This window comes from Ranitomeya variabilis, chromosome 7, assembly GCF_051348905.1.
Source record: "Ranitomeya variabilis isolate aRanVar5 chromosome 7, aRanVar5.hap1, whole genome shotgun sequence".
Classification (NCBI taxonomy): domain Eukaryota; kingdom Metazoa; phylum Chordata; class Amphibia; order Anura; family Dendrobatidae; genus Ranitomeya; species Ranitomeya variabilis.
The window spans coordinates 239777650-239800087 of NC_135238.1; the positions used below are offsets into that span (position 1 = coordinate 239777650).

The 22438-nt window shown below is 53.7% G+C and overlaps 2 protein-coding genes across 3 annotated transcripts in view; both read right to left on the reverse strand.

The window, feature by feature from the left end:
• The window catches only part of CLASP1 (cytoplasmic linker associated protein 1), a 148731-nt gene extending 141286 nt beyond the window's left edge, over positions 1-7445 (reverse strand). Inside the window, exon 1 of the mRNA XM_077273293.1 lies at positions 7296-7445. The gene's annotated coding sequence lies outside the window, so the exon portion shown is untranslated. The remainder of the gene's footprint in view (positions 1-7295) is intronic.
• Positions 7446-15652: 8207 nt separating this feature from the next.
• NIFK (nucleolar protein interacting with the FHA domain of MKI67) lies at positions 15653-21571 on the reverse strand. 2 transcript variants are annotated; one of them, XM_077273295.1, is made up of 8 exons: positions 21537-21571; positions 20632-20779; positions 20497-20559; positions 18800-18928; positions 17467-17575; positions 17187-17398; positions 16770-16829; positions 15653-16567 (listed from the first exon to the last, which is right to left on the reverse strand). In XM_077273295.1, exons 1-8 carry the CDS (start codon positions 21554-21556, stop codon positions 16388-16390), a joined length of 921 nt encoding a protein of 306 aa, XP_077129410.1. In that variant the 5' UTR covers positions 21557-21571; the 3' UTR covers positions 15653-16387. The 2 variants fall into 2 exon arrangements, with proteins under 2 accessions (XP_077129410.1, XP_077129409.1); XM_077273294.1 differs by having other exon boundaries at positions 20614-20779.
• Between the last annotated feature and the right edge of the window lie 867 nt (positions 21572-22438).

Genomic DNA, 22438 nt, shown 5'->3' on the forward strand with positions numbered 1-22438 from the left:
ATTATTGGGCTGTGTTCATACAGGGCAGTGCTGCTGCAGGTACCAGGGGGCAAGAGGGAAAAGGAAGAAAAGATGAGACATGGGATCAATTCCACTAACTTTCTGCTTCTTCCGGTCTCAGTACCACGCTGCAGAATATGTGGGAGCTGTTCAAGAACTGGGGATAAATACAACATGATCCCCAGCTTCTGGCAGAGCAAAGGGAGGACACAAAGTTATAGTCTCATCTTCACCCAGTGCAAATATATCTCTAAGCAAAGGACGTCTGCGTCACTAAGGTTCAGCATCGCCCTGAAAACAGGTAGAGGATCCAGCGCACCGCAGCCACCGGATCCAGCGCACCGCAGCCACCGGATCCAGCGCACCGCAGCCACCGGATCCAGCGCACACAGCCACCGGATCCAGCGCACACAGCCACCGGATCCAGCGCACACAGCCACCGGATCCAGCGCACACAGCCACCGGATCCAGCGCACACAGCCACCGGATCCAGCGCACACAGCCACCGGATCCAGCGCACACAGCCACCGGATCCAGCGCACACAGCCACCGGATCCAGCGCACACAGCCACCGGATCCAGCGCACACAGCCACCGGATCCAGCGCACACAGCCACCGGATCCAGCGCACACAGCCACCGGATCCAGCGCACACAGCCACCGGATCCAGCGCACACAGCCACCGGATCCAGCGCACACAGCCACCGGATCCAGCGCACACAGCCACCGGATCCAGCGCACACAGCCACCGGATCCAGCGCACACAGCCACCGGATCCAGCGCACACAGCCACCGGATCCAGCGCACACAGCCACCGGATCCAGCGCACACAGCCACCGGATCCAGCGCACACAGCCACCGGATCCAGCGCACACAGCCACCGGATCCAGCGCACACAGCCACCGGATCCAGCGCACACAGCCACCGGATCCAGCGCACACAGCCACCGGATCCAGCGCACACAGCCACCGGATCCAGCGCACACAGCCACCGGATCCAGCGCACACAGCCACTGGATCCAGCGCACACAGCCACTGGATCCAGCGCACACAGCCACTGGATCCAGCGCACACAGCCACTGGATCCAGCGCACACAGCCACTGGATCCAGCGCACACAGCCACTGGATCCAGCGCACACAGCCACTGGATCCAGCGCACACAGCCACTGGATCCAGCGCACACAGCCACTGGATCCAGCGCACACAGCCACTGGATCCAGCGCACACAGCCACTGGATCCAGCGCACACAGCCACTGGATCCAGCGCACACAGCCACTGGATCCAGCGCACACAGCCACTGGATCCAGCGCACACAGCCACTGGATCCAGCGCACACAGCCACTGGATCCAGCGCACACAGCCACTGGATCCAGCGCACACAGCCACTGGATCCAGCGCACACAGCCACTGGATCCAGCGCACACAGCCACTGGATCCAGCGCACACAGCCACTGGATCCAGCGCACACAGCCACTGGATCCAGCGCACACAGCCACTGGATCCAGCGCACACAGCCACTGGATCCAGCGCACATTATTCAGGACTCATTACACCAGCACAGGATTCAGCGCACAGACAGCGCCTCTGGACTCATCCCACCAACACTGTCATGACCAGGGCTGTGGAGTCAGTAAGCCAAACCTCCGACTCCTCAATTTCCATGACACTGACTCCACCACAATGGGCTCCGACTCCACAGCCCTGGTCATGACGGGTATCTGACATCTAGGCAGGAGTACGGCCCAACCGGAAACCATCCACAAGACATCATAAATGTCCTAACCCAAACTAATAATGAGATCTAATGCAGGAGAGGCATCGGCTCAGCAACACCACTGTCGCTACAGCCCGATTGACGCATGCGGGTCATGAGCCATTATTTCACTTTTCCCAAGGGGACAATAAGTGGCAGCCATCATGGCTCCTCCGCAGGGGGGCACCTATTTATGCCAGACTCTCAAATCTGTAATCTGCTGAGGAATAAAGGAGCACAGGCCGACAAATCACCAAGCAAATATAGAAGGCTGCAGTATAATCATCTGCCGCAGACCACGTTACATTTGATGGAACAGACGGTGCTGCACGGAGCGCTACCTACTCCAATAAAGGGACGGAAACTGTCAGACCCGTATATAGGGGTCTGCGGGGCTCCGCTGGTGTCAGTCGTGTGACACATCCGTCCCAGCCTATGATAGACAGAAAGACACACACAAGTGTGAATGCAGGCGTCTGGTGACAGCAGCGGCAGCCGCTACAATGGCTGCCACATCCGGCTGTTACTGAGAAAACACAAGAAAGGAAAAGCTAAGAAAGAACCAAATTCTGTCATCTTCAGGAAAAAACGTGAGGGTTAATTTACTAGTTACTGAATGTAGGTGGAGAGTCCCTTTAAATCTCAGAGATGGCAGTGTGTAGCCTCCAGAATGACTCCCATCAGGCCAGGTCTGGGGTGGGTTATATTCCAGGGCAATCTGTGGTGTAGGCTGCAGTGGCCGGAGATGAGGCCCCGTGTTTAGACTTCAGCTTCTGCCTCTGTTCTCTGGTTTCAGGAGATTGCAGCACTGAATGACATCATCCCGGATAATCAATAAGACGCTTGGCAGCAGATTCGCCTGCACTTTATAAAGGATGAACCTTCAAGGCTCCTGCTGCAAAACCAGCAGCGATTTCCCTTCATCATGCTGGGGCCTAATCCCGGGCCGAGCCGCGTCCTGCCCAAAACTCAGCGTAAACCCTGACCAAACGCCACACGTGCGGCACAAAGGCGACATCCCCTGTAATCTCACCTACAGCGGCCAAACCCGAGCATGTACGCTGCACTAATCCCCCATGATGGGAGCGCTGTCATCTGTAATGCTGCATCACAGGAGACATCACAGGAGCGACGCCTCATTACAGGAGCGCCCACCTACGCCTGTCCCAGGAAACACCTACATCAGAAAATCAAGTATTCCTGCAAGGTCTCCATCACCGGAAAATCATACAAAGACCGGGAACCACCTGCTACAGCCATGGGCCGTACAGAAGGAAGCGCCCACAACACACGGCCTCATCACTGCCGGAGACAAGACCACCCCGGAGATTATAATCAGATAATGGTGTAATATACAGTAGTGGAGATTATAATCCCCAGATATAATCAGAGAATATTGTGGTGACCGCCCCGAGTGTACATATTTACATGGGGTGCTCCCTGCCCCTGACAACATAGAAATAAAAAAAGATAGATATATATATATATATATATATATATATATATATATATATATATATATATATATATATCTCAAAAACCACAAAAAGCAAAAAACTGAGCGGCACCGACCCCCAATCCAACTTAGACAAAAGCTCTCAGTGGGTATCCTTAACAGACGTAACTATGTTTGCGCCATGAACTGTGATGTCCGGTGCTCCTTCTTAGAAACAAAGTCCTTATTGCATATAATCCTCAGAAGAAGAAATGATAAGGGCACTCACCGGTCTTCAGTAAAATTATACCTTTATTAGCGACAATGCATCCAGAGTATGGTTATGGCCGGGGGAGAGCCGAAGCCGGGTCCGTAGAAGCGCAGGACAAGCGCGAAACGGCCGTCGTCCTCCACTGCTCACATGAGCTTCGGCTCTCCCCCGGCCATAACCATACTCTGGATGCATTGTTGCTAATAAAGGTATAATTTTACTGAAGACCGGTGAGTGCCCTTATCATTTCTTCTTCTGAGGATTATATATATGTGTGTTTATGTCAGGCTGGGGGCAGAGAGGACCCCCAGATATAAGAGCACCGAATATGATATATATATATATAGCTGCTCTGGGCGGGTATATCTGGGGGTCCTGTCCTGTGTATATGGGGCTGCTCTGGGCGGTTATATCTGGGGGTCCTGCCCTGTGTATATGGGGCTGCTCTGAGCTGGTGTATCTGGGGGTCCTGCCCTGTGTATATGGGGCTGCTCTGAGCGGTTATATCTGGGGGTCCGGCCCTGTGTATATGGGGCTGCTCTGAGCGGTTATATCTGGGGGTCCGGCCCTGTGTATATGGGGCTGCTCTGAGCGGTTATATCTGGGGGTCCGGCCCTGTGTATATGGGGCTGCTCTGAGCGGTTATATCTGGGGGTCCTGCCCTGTGTATATGGGGCTGCTCTGAGCGGGTATATCTGGGGGTCCTGCCCTGTATATATGGGGCTGCTCTGAGCGGGTATATCTGGGGGTCCTGCCCTGTATATATGGGGCTGCTCTGGGCGGGTATATCTGGGGGTCCTGCCCTGTGTATATGGGGCTGCTCTGGGCGGGTATATCTGGGGGTCCTGCCCTGTGTATACGGGGCTGCTCTGGGCGGTTATATCTGGGGGTCCTGCCCTGTGTATATGGGGCTGCTCTGAGCAATTATATCTGGGGGTCCTGCCCTGTGTATATGGGGCTGCTCTGGGCGGTTATATCTGGGGGTCCTGCCCTGTGTATATGGGGCTGCTCTGAGCCGTTATATCTGGGGGTCCTGCCCTGTGTATATGGGGCCGCTCTGGGCGGTTATATCTGGGGGTCCTGCCCTGTGTATATGGGGCTGCTCTGGGCGGTTATATCTGGGGGTCCTGCCCTGTGTATATGGGGCCGCTCTGGGCGGTTATATCTGGGGGTCCTGCCCTGTGTATATGGGGCCGCTCTGGGCGGTTATATCTGGGGGTCCTGCCCTGTGTATATGGGGCTGCTCTGGGCGGTTATATCTGGGGGTCCTGCCCTGTGTATATGGGGCTGCTCTGAGCGGTTATATCTGGGGGTCCTGCCCTGTGTATATGGGGCTGCTCTGAGCGGGTATATCTGGGGGTCCTGCACTGTGTATATGGGGCTGCTCTGAGCGGTTATATCTGGGGGTCCTGCACTGTGTATATGGGGCTGCTCTGAGCGGTTATATCTGGGGGTCCTGCCCTGTGTATATGGGGCTGCTCTGGGCGGTTATGTCTGGGGGTCCTGCCCTGTGTATATGGGGCTGCTCTGAGCGGGTATATCTGGGGGTCCTGCCCTGTGTATATGGGGCTGCTCTGGGCGGGTATATCTGGGGGTCCTGCCCTGTGTATATGGGGCTGCTCTGGGCGGGTATATCTGGGGGTCCTCCCTGTGTATATGGGGCTGCTCTGGGCGGTTATATCTGGGGTCCTGCCCTGTGTATATGGGGCTGCTCTGGGCGGTTATATCTGGGGGTCCTGCCCTGTGTATATGGGGCTGCTCTGGGCGGGTATATCTGGGGGTCCGGTCCTGTGTATGTGGGGCTGCTCTGGGCGGGTATATCTGGGGGTCCTCCCTGTGTATATGGGGCTGCTCTGGGCGGTTATATCTGGGGTCCTGCCCTGTGTATATGGGGCTGCTCTGGGCGGTTATATCTGGGGGTCCTGCCCTGTGTATATGGGGCTGCACTGAGCGGTTATATCTGGGGGTCCTGCCCTGTGTATATGGGGCTGCTCTGGGCGGTTATATCGGGGGTCCTGTCCTGTGTATATGGGGCTGCTCTGAGCGGGTATATCTGGGGGTCCTGCCCTGTGTATATGGGGCTGCACTGAGCGGTTATATCTGGGGGTCCGGCCCTGTGTATATGGGGCTGCTCTGGGCGGGTATATCTGGGGGTCCTGCCCTGTGTATATGGGGCTGCTCTGGGCGGTTATATCGGGGGTCCTGTCCTGTGTATATGGGGCTGCTCTGAGCGGGTATATCTGGGGGTCCTGCCCTGTGTATATGGGGCCGCTCTGGGCGGGTATATCTGGGGGTCTGGCCCTGTGTATATGGGGCTGCACTGAGCGGTTATATCTGGGGGTCCTGCCCTGTGTATATGGGGCTGCTCTGAGCGGTTATATCTGGGGGTCCTGCCCTGTGTATATGGGGCTGCTCTGGGCGGTTATATCTGGGGGTCCTGCCCTGTGTATATGGGGCCGCTCTGGGCGGGTATATCTGGGGGTCCTGCCCTGTGTATATGGGGCTGCTCTGGGCGGGTATATCTGGGGGTCCTGTCCTGTGTATATGGGGCCGCTCTGGGCGGTTATATCTGGGGGTCCTGTCCTGTGTATATGGGGCCGCTCTGGGCGGTTATGTCTGGGGGTCCTGCCCTGTGTATATGGGGCTGCTCTGGGCGGTTATATCTGGGGGTCCTGTCCTGTGTATATGGGGCCGCTCTGAGCGGGTATATCTGGGGGTCCTGCCCTGTGTATATGGGGCTGCTCTGGGCGGTTATATCTGGGGGTCCTGCCCTGTGTATATGGGGCCGCTCTGGGCGGGTATATCTGGGGGTCCTGCCCTGTGTATATGGGGCTGCTCTGGGCGGGTATATCTGGGGGTCCTGTCCTGTGTATATGGGGCCGCTCTGGGCGGTTATATCTGGGGGTCCTGTCCTGTGTATATGGGGCCGCTCTGGGCGGTTATATCTGGGGGTCCTGCCCTGTGTATATGGGGCTGCTCTGAGCGGTTATATCTGGGGGTCCTGCCCTGTGTATATGGGGCCGCTCTGGGCGGTTATATCTGGGGGTCCTGCCCTGTGTATATGGGGCCGCTCTGGGCGGGTATATCTGGGGGTCCTGTCCTGTGTATATGGGGCCGCTCTGGGCGGGTATATCTGGGGGTCCTGTCCTGTGTATATGGGGCTGCTCTGGGCGGTTATATCTGGGGGTCCTGCCCTGTGTATATGGGGCTGCTCTGGGCGGTTATATCTGGGGGTCCTGCCCTGTGTATATGGGGCCGCTCTGGGCGGTTATATCTGGGGGTCCTGCCCTGTGTATATGGGGCCGCTCTGGGCGGTTATGTCTGGGGGTCCTGCCCTGTGTATATGGGGCCGCTCTGGGCGGTTATATCTGGGGGTCCTGTCCTGTGTATATGGGGCCGCTCTGGGCGGGTATATCTGGGGGTCCTGTCCTGTGTATATGGGGCTGCTCTGGGCGGTTATATCTGGGGGTCCTGCCCTGTGTATATGGGGCCGCTCTGGGCGGTTATATCTGGGGGTCCTGTCCTGTGTATATGGGGCCGCTCTGGGCGGCTATGTCTGGGGGTCCTGCCCTGTGTATATGGGGCTGCTCTGAGCGGGTATATCTGGGGGTCCTGTCCTGTGTATATGGGGCTGCTCTGGGCGGTTATATCTGGGGGTCCTGCCCTGTGTATATGGGGCCGCTCTGGGCGGTTATATCTGGGGGTCCTGTCCTGTGTATATGGGGCCGCTCTGGGCGGTTATGTCTGGGGGTCCTCCCTGCCCCGGGCCCCGCTGTCACTGCCAGTCCGGGTGTCGCAGGCCGCCGCCCCCTCCCGCCAGCTCCACCTCACGTTACCTGAAGGCCGGTGCCGGGGAGGCCGCTCGCTCACTACAGCAGCCGCACGTCCCGCCGCTCTTGGCCCCGCCGCCTCATCGCTCCACTCTCTCCCCGCTCGTCTGCGTCCGTCTCCCCGCCCCGGCTGCTGAAAGGAACAGCTACTGCGCAGGCGCAGGCGCAGCCTCCCACACCATAGAGAAAAGTGGAGCAAGACCGGCTATTACCGGGGCAGCCAGCGCCATCTTGTGCAGGTCACTGGAAGTAGCGGCCGCCATCTTCACTGTGGGCAGTAGTTGCATTGTCAGCGCTGATAACAATGGAGTGAGGTGTCATCAGCGGTGGTCGGTGGTCGGTGGTCGGAGCCCTGGTGGTGGGAGCAGCTGAGGTCTCGGCTCTTCTCCCTGTGCAGTGTGAAGCCTCGGTCTGGGCCTGTGGGCCGGGAACATGAGGTGATGTGAGCGCAGCAACAGGAAAATCAGCGTCCAGCGGCCTCAATGGGAAAAACCGCACTGAAATCCGAGCAGCCAATCAGACGGCAGCGTTCTGGGCTCGGCGTCCAGCGATTCACCGTGAAAAGTCCTCAGCGCCGCGGTGATCGACTGATCGGTCCAAGGAATGACGGACAACAACGTCACGGGGGCAGAGACGTCACACGGAGGGTCAGAGACGTCACACGGAGGGGGCAGAGACGTCACACGGAGGGGGGCAGAGACGTCACACGGAGGGTCAGAGACGTCACACGGAGGGGGGCAGAGACGTCACATGGAGGGGGGCAGAGACGTCACACGGAGGGGGGCAGAGACGTCACATGGAGGGGCAGAGACGTCACACGGAGGGGGCAGAGACGTCACACGGAGGGGAGCAGAGACGTCACACGGAGGGGGGCAGAGACGTCACACGGAGGGGGGCAGAGACGTCACACGGAGGGGGGCAGAGACGTCACACGGAGGGGGGCAGAGACGTCACACGGAGGGGGGCAGAGACGTCACACGGAGGGGGGCAGAGACGTCACACGGAGGGGGCAGAGACGTCACACGGAGGGGGCAGAGACGTCACACGGAGGGGGCAGAGACGTCACACGGAGGGGGGCAGAGACGTCACACGGAGGGGGCAGAGACGTCACACGGAGGGGGGCAGAGACGTCACACGGAGGGGGGCAGAGACGTCACACGGAGGGGCAGAGACGTCACACGGAGGGGGGCAGAGACGTCACACGGAGGGGGGCAGAGACGTCACACGGAGGGGGGCAGAGACGTCACACGGAGGGGGGCAGAGACGTCACACGGAGGGGGCAGAGACGTCACACGGAGGGGGGCAGAGACGTCACACGGAGGGGGGCAGAGACGTCACACGGAGGGGGCAGAGACGTCACACGGAGGGGAGCAGAGACGTCACACGGAGGGGGCAGAGACGTCACACGGAGGGGGCAGAGACGTCACACGGAGGGGGGCAGAGACGTCACACGGAGGGGGCAGAGACGTCACACGGAGGGGAGCAGAGACGTCACACGGAGGGGGGCAGAGACGTCACACGGAGGGGGGCAGAGACGTCACACGGAGGGGGGCAGAGACGTCACACGGAGGGGGCAGAGACGTCACACGGAGGGGGGCAGAGACGTCACACGGAGGGGGGCAGAGACGTCACACGGGGGGGCAGAGACATCACACGGAGGGGGCAGAGACGTCACACGGAGGAGGCAGAGACGTCACACGGCAGCAGAGACGTTATATGGAGGGGCAGAGACGTCACACGGAGGGGAGCAGAGACGTCACACGGCGGCAGAGACGTCACACGGAGGGGGGCAGAGACGTCACACGGAGGGGGGCAGAAATAGCAAACAGGGTTAAAGGCGGCCCCTGGGGGGGTGCAAAATCCACTCATGAGTGGTCCACAAACCTCTCCATACAGGTGTCCCCCTCCTGGCTGAGGCCGGTTGCAGACAGTGAATGCACCTTGTGCCGCCCGGATCCCGGAGGTTCCTCCTTCAGTTTTAGGCCTGCTCATAGTGGCGTAGGCTGGCGGTTTAGGCTGCGGTACCTTCCCCCACATCGCCTCTTTACCATGGAAGCCCCCGACACATTGGCTTCATCTCCACACCACCTCGGCCTGTGCTCAGGCGTCCATATTGGTAGGAGGCGCACCCTTTCCCCCTCTTGGGGGTCTGCTCATTATTACTGCCTCATTACCTATGGACTCGTGGATGATTTTTGATCGCTATTTATGGATTATAGAGTATTACTCGTCATATTGTTATATATTTGATTTCGCACTGCGCTGGGTGCTCAGATCTGGGACCTTTTGTATGTTTTTAATAGTTTTTATGTTGATTTTTGCTTTTGTCGCTTTGCCTAATAATATCACACGGGAGCAGAAATGTCACATACAGGCCGAGCGGCAACATGTGGGGCCGAGGTGTGATATGGGGCAGAGACATCACTTCAAAGAGGCGACCTCTGAGGCACAGACGTTCTATAGGGGCATCTTAAGATGGCGGCACAGACCCACTTCTAGCGCCTTTCTGCTACAGACGTCTGGAGCTCCGACGTTCCCCTTTATGACTCCATTGTGTTGCAGCATGACATCAGCTAGTAGCTGGAGCTCCTCTCACCATGGGGGGTGCACTGACCTGTAGCTTATGTACCCCATGTCCTCCCATTCACATGGAGCACACACCACTGAGACGTCAAATATGTCTGATACAAATCTGCCAGATGTGAACTAAAGGTACCTTCACACTAGGCGATATCGCTAGCGATCCGTGACGTTGCAGCGTCCTCGCTAGCGATATCGTTTAGTTTGACAGGCAGCAGCGATCAGGATCCTGCTGTGATGTCGCTGGTCGTTGAACAAAGTTCAGAACTTTATTTGGTCGTCAGATCGCTGTGTATCGTCGTGTTTGACACCAAAAGCAACGATACCAGCGATGTTTTACACTGGTAACCAGGGTAAACATCGGGTTACTAAGCGCAGGGCCGCGCTTAGTAACCCGATGTTTACCCTAGTTACCAGCGTAAAATGTAAAAAAACCAAACAGTACATACTCACCTTCGCGTCCCCCGGCGTCCGCTTCCCACACTGACTGAGCTCCGTAAAGTGAAAGTGAAAGTACAGCACAGCGGTGACGTCACCGCTCTGCTGTTAGGGCCGGCGCTCAGTCAGTGCAGGAAGCGGACGCCGGGGGACGCGAATGTGAGTATGTACTGTTTGTTTTTTTTACATTTTACGCTGGTAACCAGGGTAAACATCAGGTTACTAAGCGCAGCCCTGCGCATAGTAACCCGATGTTTACCCTGGTTACCCGGGGACCTCGGCATCGTTGGTCGCTGGAGAGCGGTCTGTGTGACAGCTCTCCAGCAACCAAACAGCGAAGCTGCAGCGATCGGCATCGTTGTCGCTATCGCTGCAGCGTCGCTTAATGTGAAGGTACCTTTAGGCCGGGGTCACCCTGCCGTAGAATACGGGCGAGTGCTATGCGAGAAAACCTCACAGTGTTCATCTCCGGGGCAGCTCACATCACCGGATTTCTTATCAGGCGTATTCTACGTGCGTGTAAAACTGCAGCATGTTGAGATTGTCGCCGAGACTCTCCAATGCAAAACTACGGGTGCAAGAAAACATCGGACACCACTCGGACCATTCGTCTAGCTTGTGACAGATACACATTTTCCTCATTTCAGCCCATTGAGCCATTAAATTCATTGGGGAAAAGCAATGAGAAAAGTAAAATCATGCACACGTCATACAGATGTCAGATACATAGATGCGAGAAAATCGCATCACACAAGGGTGAACATACGGAGACCACTCCTGCGACTCTCGGCAGGGAGACTCAGACCGATTTTTCATACGCTAAGGCTACGTTCACATTTGCGTTGTTGGGCGCAGCGTCGGCGACGCAACCAACAACGCATGCACACAACGCAGTGTTTTGCGACGCATGCGTTGTCATTAGATCCTACAGATCGGGACTTTCGGCGCAGGGAAAATGCTACAAGTAGCGTCCCCTGCGCCCTGTCTTGTGCGTCTATATGACGCATGCCTCGTAAAACGCAGTACAACGCATACTGGCGCATGTCTATGCGCCCCCCATGTTAAAGATAGGGGCGCATGACGCATGCGTCGACAACGCTGCGTCCAACAACGCAAATGTGAACGTAGCGTAAGTGTGACCCCAGCCTTATACTGAGACTGATCAGTGAAGCAACAGAATATAAGAAACCATCAGGGAAATCTTTCTCCACCTACCAACCTCAGCCCCTCAACTTTCTGATCTCATCATTTACTCTGAAACACTGCTAAAGGCTGCTAACTTGTTATAGCTGCCTATGGAGAGTGAGAAACAAGTAGAGGTGGAAACAGGCGGACCGTGCTACAGTCAGTGATTTACCTTATCCCAGAGTTGGGATCACAGCTACACTGCTCAGTACTGTTGTATAATGTCCCTCCTGCAGCTTCTGAACATGAACTGATTGCTGTGTATGGGAGACATCATAGCAGCTGATCGCCATCAGCAACTCAGACAACTGAAAATTAGAGATGGAGCAGAGGGGAAACGGGGGGAGGGGATGCAGATTACAAGTTATATAATGGCTAGAGATACAGTAAGGAAAAGAAGTATTTGATCCACTGCCGATTTCTTAAGTTTCCCCACCTACAAAGAATGGAGAGGTCTGTAATTTTTATCGTAGAAACCGATAACTTCACCTGTAAGAAACAATCTAAAATTAAAAACAAGAAATCATATTGTATGATTTTTACATCATTTATTTGCGTATTTGTACACAAACCTTTGTTTGTATTTACAGAGGTCAGACGTTTCCTGTAGTTCTTGACCAGCCAGGTTTGCACACACTGCAGCAGGGATTTTGGCCCCCTCCTCCATACAGATCTTCTCCAGATCTTTCAGGTTTTGGGGCTGTCGCTGGGCAACATTGAGTTTTAGCTCTCTCCAAAGATTCCATGTTGGGTTCAGGTCTGGAGATCGGCTAGGCCACTCTAGGATCTTGAAATGCTTCTTTCGGAGCCACTCCTTAGTTGTCCTGGCTGTGGGTTTTTTTTGGATCTTTGTCATGGTGGAATCCCCAGCCACTACACATCTTCAGTGCTCTTACTGAGGGAAGGGAGGATGTTGGCCAAAATCACGCAATACGTGACCCCATCCATCCTCCCTTCAATACAGTGCATTTGTCCTGTCCCCTTTGCACTAAGGCACCCCCAAAATATCATGTGTCCCCACCATGCTTCACGGTTTTGACGGTGTTCTTGGGGAGGAACTCATCCTTCTTCTTCCAAACATGGTGAGTGAAGTTCTATATGGAGTTCCAAAAAATTCTATTTTGGTCTCATTTTACCACATGGCCTTCGCCCATGTCTCCTCTGGGTCATCCAGATGGTCATTGGCGAACTTTAGAAAGGCCTGGACATGTGCTGGTGTGAGCAGGGAGACCTTGTGTCCCCTGCAGGATTGTAATCCATGACTTGGTACTGTGTTACTAATAGTAATATTTGAGACTGTGGTCCCAGCTCTCTTCAGGTCAGTGACCAGGTCCTCCTTTGTAGCTCTGGGCTGATTCCTGACCTTTCTCAGAATCATCCTCACCCCACGAGGCGAGAAATTGCATGTAGCCCCAGACCGAGGAAGATTGACTTGTCTTCTCACCAAGCTGCTTGCCTATTGTCCTGTAGCCCATCCCAGTCTTGCACAGGTCCGCAATTTTGTCCCTGGTGTCCTTAGGCAGCTCTTTGGTCTTGGCCATAGTGGAGAGGTTGGGGTGTGATTGAATGTGTGGACAAGTGTCTTTTATACAGGTAATGAGTGCAGAGTAGGAGGCTTCTTACAGAAAAACCAACAGGTCCAGAATTCTCACTGGTTGGTTGGTGATTAAATATTTATTTCATGCAATTTAATCATGTAACCATCCTGCAATGTGATTTTCAGTTTTTTTATTTTCATATTTTGTCTCTCACAGTTGAAGTGTACGGAAGAGAACAAATACAGCCCTCTCCATTCTTTGTAGGTTGGAAAAATCAGCAGTGGATCAAATAGTTCTTTCCCCACAGTGGCATCATTCCTCGGCACAGGACAAGGTAGATTTTTTCCCCACACGGTTCTTGTCGACCTCTGTGAACAGGACTAATACATAATTGATAAGTGATCGCTAATGAGCAGAAGACTCCTGATCATTGTGCAGTTCTGTGAGAAAAACACAAATTCAATTATTAGACTTTTCAGATTATTGAAGGCACAATAAGGACGTAGCCAGACGACCGTATTACTCGTACGAGGATCGCACTAAAATCCTTGGACTGGCTGTCGGCTCTCCGAACCCGAGAGTGGCAGCTGCATAGAAATACACGAGCTTCTCACAAACTGAGAATATCATCAAAAAGTGAATCACATTCTATAGAGTCATTACACACACAGTGATCTATTTCACGTGTTTATTTCTGTTAATGTTGATGATTATGGCTTACAGCCAATGAAAACCCAAAAGTCATTATCTCAGAAAATTAGAATTAACAAAAAGCACCTGCAAAGGCTCCTAAGCGTTTCTAAAGGTCCCATAGTCTGTTTCAGTAGCTCCACAATCATGGGGAAGACTGCTGACCTGACAGATGTCCAGAAGGCGTCACTGACAGACTACACAAGGAGGGGAAGCCACAAAAGGTCATTGGTAAAGAAGCCGCTGTTCACACAGTGCTGTATCCAAGAATATTAATGGAAAGTGGAGTGGATGGAAAAAGTGTGGTAGAAAAAGGTGCACAAGCAACCGGGATAACCGCAGCCTGGAAAGGATTAAGAAAGGCCATTAATAAATTTGTGGGAGATTCACAAGGAGCGGACTGCTGCTGGAGTCATTGCTTCACCACACACAGACGTCTCCAGGACATGGACTACAAGTGTCACATTCCTTGTGTCAGCTGCTCATGACCAATAGACAACGCCAGAAGCGTCTTACCTGGGCCAAGGAGGAAAGAACCGGACTGTGGTCAGTGGTCCAAGGTGTTGTGTTCAGATGAAAGTAAATTTTGCATTTCATTTGGAAATCCAGGTCCCAGAGTCTGGAGGAAGAGTGGAGAGGCCACAATCCAAGCTGCTGGAGGTCTGGTGTGAAGTCTCCACAATCAGTGATGGTTTGGGGAGCCATGTCATCTGCTGGTGTAGGTCCACTGTGTTTTATGATGACCAAAGTCAGCGCAGCCGTCTACCAGGACATTTTAGAGCACTTCATGCTTCCCTCTGCTGACAAGCTTTTGGAGATGGAAATGTCATTCTCCAGCAGGACTTGGCCCCTGTCCACACTGCCAAAAGTACCAATACCTGGTGTAAAAACAACAGTATCACTGGGCTTGATTGGCAGCAAACTCGCCTGACCTTAACCCCATAGAGAATCTATGGAGTATTGTCAAGAGGAAGATGAGACACCAGACCCAACAATGCAGACGAGCTGAAGGCTGCTATCAAAGCAACCTGGGCTTCCATAACCCCTCAGCAGCCACAGGCTGATCGCCTCCATGCCACGCCGCATTGATGCAGTAATTGATGTAGAAGGAGCCCGACCAAGTATTGAGTGCATTTACTGAACAGACATTTCAGTAGGACGACATTTCAGGTTTTACAATCATTTTTTCAAGCTGGTGTTATAAAGTATTCTAATTTACTGAGATAATGACTTTTGGGTTTTCATTGGCTGTCAGCCATAATCAACATTAACAGAAATAAACATTTGAGGCCGAACTGATCCCCAGACTCTAACTACAGTGACCTGTGATCAGAGAAAACTGCAGCACCGCCGCCCCGATCCCCAGACGTGGCACACAGGAGCAGAGGATAGGGACTTGTTATATAGTTTTATCAGTCCATTGCAGAAAGCGACTTCAATATTTTGGCCAATACCTTACTTACATATCTGCTCAGTTTAAGGATATAAATTCCAGCACCAAGATGTAATTTAGAAACCCCGGCAGCAAGCACCTAGATCTACGGCTCAATCCTGCCGGCTGCTTGCACCCCACGTAGACTGCACACATCCTGGCAATGTGATTTCATCACACCTCACCCGCACTGCAGATATTATAGCAAATGTTCATTCTTTGCACATTCAATGATTTCAGGCTTTGTAATACAAAAGGTGAAATCTGCACCAAATCCACATGTAACCACGAGTGGCGTGAGCAGGTAACCTAACTGCAGTTTAGTCCTTGTGGGGAAAATGTCTTCTGCTTCCAGGTGTCAGAGACCTACACATGTCTGTGCAGCAAGGAGGCAGGATACTGTACAGCAGATGGAAGTCAGTGACCACTACAAGGCTCGCACTCACCTGACTATAAAGCCAAGCGAACGTTAAACAGCGCAGAAACATGGTTACTATGAATTATCTTCAATGATACAGATTTTATTACACTGTCATTGGTGACAGAATGTGTGATCTCTGCAGATGCCAAGATTGACAGGCGGCGCCCGGAGGGAATGTGCAGTCCCCTCGCATCCAGAGGACACCGGACCGCCATGTCTGTGGATTGCACCGATCCCATGTCCTAAGCCATATACACAGAGGCGGCTCGTCACCGCAGCTGGGATAAAAAACATCAGGACGCAACATCACAGGAAGAGGAGAAAAGAGCAGACAATGCACCAGCGCTGCGGCGTATGGCGGAGCTTCAATACGTGCGGAGCTTCTAACATTACACCTTGTACTGACAGTAGTGGATCCTCGTGTGCGGTGTAGTCCCAGGACCGGAGAACAGAGCGGATCACTGCCAGGATGGAAACAGATTCAGAGACTAATAATGACACGACCGAGATGGCTGACAACCTCGAGTTCCGCACACTGACAACATCCTGCTTTATTACTAACATGTGAAGCCTCGCGACTACGTCTGCCGCTCCGCAAAACGGGTAACGAAATCAGCAGCAGAACCGCGATTCCAAGGGCGAAGGCACTAAATAACCGGAGTCCATGTCCTGCTCCCTCTGTGCCCACCGACTGCCGCAGGTCAGAGCGAAGCTCCGGAGGAGTCTGTATGTGCGCCGAGTTATCCGGAGAGACGTCCACTCCACCCGCGGACAGGAGGTCTCCCCACAGAGTCCATGCAGCCGCCCGACTGTATTATTTCACACTTTTACTTTTCTTCTTCTTTCCCATCTTCCTGGGCTCTTTTTGTTTTCTGGCGGGAGTTTCAACTTCTGGTAATCTCAGCACAATCTCATCATCACTGTCATCGGCAGCATCAAAATGTACAGACTTCCTCCTCTCCAGCATGGACGGGGTGCACACGGGGGTCAAGTCCTAAACAGAAACTGCTCATTAATATCAATCTGTAAGGGGCCGGCGCGCGGCCACGTCGACAGGTCGGGGTCGGGGCACGGCCACGTCGGCAGGTCGGGGCACGGCCACGTCGGCAGGTCGGCGAGCGGCCACGTCGGCAGGTCGGCGAGCGGCCACGTCGGCGCGCGGCCACGTCGGCAGGTCGGGGTCAGCGTCTGCTCACCTGACTGGTCACAGAGGTGTCAGCGTCGGCCGAGGACGCTCTCTGCCGCTTCTCCGCAGCCTGGAGGCAGAAAAGAGAAAACCACTATCACATTCTGCGGCAGATCGGACCACTGCAAACATCGCTGAGCGTTGCATTTCGATTCTGAACCTCGTTTGTGGTGAGAGACTGAAAGCATTTACCATCCGAAAGACTGAAAGCTGCGGCGAAAGCACAGGAGGCACAAAGTCTGCAGCAATTTATGGTGCAACACACTGGAAAAATCCACGAGCAAACAATCCCGTCAGAACCCAGATTTCAGCCCGATACATTTTACCTGCACTAACACATTGTGCCAACCAACAGCTGTGAGAAGCGATTACAGAGGCTAAATGTCAAGACTTAAGAGGCGCCATATACTGACATGTCCGGACTTACAAATCCGGGGAAGTCGTAGTCGATGCCTTTCTCCGCCAGGCGTTTCCTCAGCTTCTTCTCCTTCTCCAGAAGCCTCGTCGTCATTCTCTTCTCCTGGTCTGTGCTGCGCTTCATGTTGTATCTCGCCACAGCCGGCAGAGAAGGCTTCTTAAATATGGAGTTACAGCCGACGAAGAGCCGGGGATGGACCTTCTCCGGGGGCACAAATTCACCTGAAGAGAGAAGACCATGAACCTCCAGCTCCACAATGAGGAGACCACCCCGGGACCCCGATACTCACACTTCAGCAGCCGCTCACAGAACAGGTAATTGTTCATCGTGTCTGCAACGATTTTAGCAACTTCATCGCATTCAAACTCCACAAAAGCGTAACCTTTACTGCCCCCTGTCTGCGAAAAAACAAGAAGATGATTACACGTACACCAAGACCGACAGTAAATGTTACTGGTGTGAATCCTGCATTATACCCCAGAGCTGCACTCACTATTCTGCTGGTGCAGTCACTGTGTACATACATTACATTACTGATCCTGAGTTACATCCTGTATTATACCCCAGAGCTGCACTCACTATTCTGCTGGTGCAGTCACTGTGTACATACATTACATTACTGATCCTGAGTTACATCCTGTATTGTACTCCAGAGCTGCACTCACTATTCTGCTGGTGCAGTCACTGTGTACATACATTACATTACTGATCCTGAGTTATATCCTGTATTATACTCCAGAGCTGCACTCACTAGTCTGTTGGTGCAGTCACTGTGTACATACATTACATTACTGATCCTGAGTTACATCCTGTATTATACTCCAGAGCTGCACTCACTATTCTGCTGGTGCAGACGCAGCCTGTAATAGCATAACAATGAGAGCAGCTCTGGAGTATAGTACAGTGCACGTTACACCATGCAGCTACATCAGAGGTGTCAAACTGCATTCCTCGAGGGCCGCCAACAGGTCATGTTTTCAGGATTTCCTTAGCATTCCACAAGGTGCTGGAATCATTCTGTGCAGGTGATTAAATTATCACCTGTGCAATACAAGGAAATCCTGAAAACATGACCTGTTGGCGGCCCTCGAGGAATGCAGTTTGACACCTCTGAGCTACACGGACCACTGGTAGATAAAGCATTTCCATCCTGACTAAACCTCTGCCACCCCGGAGTCTCCTCTGCTGCTGCCATCGTCGTCTGTGTATTACACTGCAGTGGGAATATCCTGCCAGCACAACAGACCGCTGCAGCCAATCACTGGGTGTAGTGCTGATGCATAGACTGCAAGTCGTAGGAGGTCAGGGATTGTCTATCAGTGGTGGTCGGTCTCCTAGGTGAGGAGCGCAGCACTTACAAGATTATGCCCGGATCAGCGCCCGTGCTCCTGTGATGCTGCAGGGAGAGCGCAGTTTGCCCCAGTGATGCAGCCTCCGGCCCGAGTCGTCAGTCATGAGCGCAGCGGCCCCCGCAGGCAGGGAGTCGAGAGGCAGAGGGGCAGCGCTCTTACTCAAAAATATTAGTTGCGGTGGCCGGTCAGTGAGAGGAGGCATTACCAGTCGGAGTCCTTACCACCACTACACTGCCCCTTTAAGGGGCGTCTTTTTTTTGGGGGGGTTACCTTTTTGCTCCGGGAAAGTCGCAGGCGGGAGATCGTCCCAAATTGGCTGAAATATTCCTTGAGCTGCGGCTCGAACAGAGAGCGGGGAATGTGGCCGATGTACAGGACGCCCGGGGTGACGGCCTCCGCCTGCAGGGAGAAATCGAGGGATCCGTAACCATGGAAACCAGAGACCCCCACCCATCCTGCACACCATACAGAGGAATAAGAGCGAGTGCCGGACCACCGAGGCGGCAGCGATCGCCCCAACAGTTATATCATCACCGACAGCAGGCAAGGTCGCCCCAGAACTATGGATGCCGAGAAGCAGAGACGTGTGTGCGGGGGGCAACCCCTGCGGACCCCAAACATCCTGCCCAGAGCTGAGCACCAGAGATCAGCGGCGCCTGCTGAGCAGCAAAACAAACGCAAGATAAAAACGGGTGTGAAAGACCCGCAACGCAGCAGAGACGGCCACCGACCGCACCGCGACCAGAGACACAACCAGAACCTGGCAGAACAGAGAGCAGAGAAAGACCCGCAACGCAGCAGAGACGGCCACCGACCGCACCGCGACCAGACAGCGACACAACCAGAACCTGGCGGAAGAGAGAGCAGAGAAAGACCCGCAACGCAGCAGAGACGGCCGCCGACCGCACCGCGACCAGACAGCGACACAACCAGAACCTGGCGGAAGAGAGAGCAGAGAAAGACCCGCAACGCAGCAGAGACGGCCACCGACCGCACCGCGACCAGAGACACAACCAGAACCTGGCAGAACAGAGAGCAGAGAAAGACGCGCAACACGGCAGAGACGGCCGCCGACCGCACCGCGACCAGACAGCGACACAACCAGAACCTGGCAGAACAGAGAGCAGAGAAAGACGCGCAACGCAGCAGAGACGGCCACTGACCGCACCGCGACCAGAGACACAACCAGAACCTGGCGGAAGAGAGAGCAGAGAAAGACCCGCAACGCAGCAGAGACGGCCACTGACTGCACCGCGACCAGAGACACAACCAGAACCTGGCAGAACAGAGAGCAGAGAAAGACGCGCAACGCAGCAGAGACGGCCACTGACCGCACCGCGACCAGAGACACAACCAGAACCTGGCGGAAGAGAGAGCAGAGAAAGACCCGCAACGCAGCAGAGACGGCCACTGACTGCACCGCGACCAGAGACACAACCAGAACCTGGCAGAACAGAGAGCAGAGAAAGACCCGCAACGCAGCAGAGACGGCCACCGACCGCACCGCGACCAGAGACACAACCAGAACCTGGCAGAACAGAGAGCAGAGAAAGACCCGCAACGCAGCAGAGACGGCCACTGACTGCACCGCGACCAGAGACACAACCAGAACCTGGCAGAACAGAGAGCAGAGAAAGACCCGCAACGCAGCAGAGACGGCCACCGACCGCACCGCGACCAGAGACACAACCAGAACCTGGCAGAACAGAGAGCAGAGAAAGACCCGCAACGCAGCAGAGACGGCCACTGACTGCACCGCGACCAGAGACACAACCAGAACCTGGCGGAAGAGAGAGCAGAGAAAGACCCGCAACGCAGCAGAGACGGCAAATAATATAATAATAATAAATATAAATAAATATATATATACACACCCCCCTCCAGACACGTGGACACACACACGGACACACACAGTCGCACGCGTCTCTCGCCTTCCCGCACACTTGGCTGCACACATTCGGCGCTACCTGCGGTTTCTTGCGGATTTTCTGCACTTTCTCCTTGAAAACCTCCTGCAGTTTGGGGTCCAGGGAGAGCAGAGGACCCTCGGAGAGCAGAGGACCCTCGGAGAGCAGAGGACCCTCGGAGAGCAGAGGACCCTCGGAGAGCAGAGGACCCTCCGAGCTCAGCGGCTCCGCACCCTGCGCCATCTTCACCAACTGCGAGTGCAACACGTGGATCCAAAGCCCCAACATCGCCACCCAGCGGCAGGAGGAGCGCAGCGACCGACAGCGTTGGAAACAGCGACACCTAGCGGGAATGATGGGGAATAACGAGAGCGTCTCAGTCCTGACATCTAGCGAGAGAGCGGCAAATAACAGAAACCCATCCTAGAATGGAGACACCTAGTGGTGGGAATGCAACATGACACATGCAGCAGTTACTTCAGGAAGCGACACCTTGTGGTACATTTTTTAAATAACATCGACCATTCCCTGATTAAGTGCCCCCTGGTGGTAAATGTACAGAATAACAATAGCGAAATTAATAAATAAAGGAAGTGCGACACCTGCTGGTAAACCTTGAATTTAACGACAGCAGAACAATACTAATGCGACACCTGTTGGTGAATCTGAGAATTGACCACAGTAATTTCCCGACAAGGCGACACCTAGTGGTACATGTTGATCATAGCAACGATATCGCAGTAATCAAGCCACACAGACTGCGGATTTTCTATGACAGCAGTAATTTTTCTCAAATAGCGACATCTGGTGATAAATCTTGAACATAACAAAAGTATCGTAATAAAAAAAGCGACATGTAGTGGCAAAACTACAAAGTGACAACCGAATGAAGCAACACCTACCGCTAAATACTGAAGCGACACCTAGTGGTGACCCTGTAAAGTGTCATGAGAAGAGAGTGACATCTGGTGGAGATTTCAGAAATAGCACTACGTGGCCTACAAAACCTCCAGGCTTACAAAATAAAGTTTGTATTGTCTGATCACACCCGATCACATTATAAACGACACAATTATTCATTATAGCCATTTTTCACATACCACAGTGGCCAACCACCCATGATTTTATGAACAATCTGTAAGATTTGGCTTTTCCAGTCCTTAGAATGTATTTAATGATTGTCCTTTACATATTGATTGTAATATTTGTCTTTCTCAGTCCAGAGTAATGCCGCGAAGAGTCTGAGCTGCTGTTAATCCGGAATCTTCTGTCATTTGCACGATTTGCTTTGGTTCCATCGAGTTTTCTAAAAACTAAGTTTAGCCGAAATATCCTAATAGAGCGACACCTGGTGGTGGATCAGCGATAATACAATCTATTTCCTGAACAAGTGACACCTAGTGGTCAAACTGCAAAACAGCAGAAATGTTGTAGTAAAATGACACCTAATGATGAAACTAAAAAACTACAATTTTATTATTGAAGTGATTGTCCTCTTTCAAAATATCCTGGGCCCAGTCTGTTATTAAAAATAATAAATAAACCGCACTTTACTCACCGTCCCCGAGACCAAGACTGAGCATCAGCCAATCAGTGAGCTTAGCAGCTCTGAGGGGGGTGGCTAAACCTACATGGCCAGGACCACTGAGCTCACTGATTGGCTGTCACTGCCAGTTGTGCCGCAGCTGATATCAATAAGCGCCAGCGGTGGTGGAGGCAGCGGCGCCGCTATCATGAGGCAAGTTGAGCCCTTTGCTTCAGGCGGCAGAGGTCACTGAAAGACAGGGGGCGGCAGAGCGGCGGTCAGAACACCTGGTGCCGACTCTCCATAATCCCTGACATTTGCTGTCACTAGTGTGGTGCACGCGCCCCTGCTCACAACCCACAACCCACCCGTTCGGTTAGTCACAACCCACAGTGTGCACTATCAGCCGGTCATCCCTGCACCCGCAGAGCAGCACACCACATATGGGCTGCTCTGTGCAAACAGGACCTGTGATGA

What these genes read in the sequence shown, in the direction of transcription:
- NIFK (XM_077273294.1), bottom strand. Translation starts at nt 21,556, where the DNA reads ATGGGTGGTTGGCCACTGTG. An exon ending in CCGAGGGTCCTCTGCTCTCC is followed by an intron (nt 20,560 to 20,613) that starts GAGGGTCCTCTG and finishes CCTCTGCTCTCC; the next exon opens with CTGGACCCCAAACTGCAGGA. An exon ending in GACTTTCCCGGAGCAAAAAG is followed by an intron (nt 17,576 to 18,799) that starts GTAACCCCCCCA and finishes GTTTTTTCGCAG; the next exon opens with ACAGGGGGCAGTAAAGGTTA.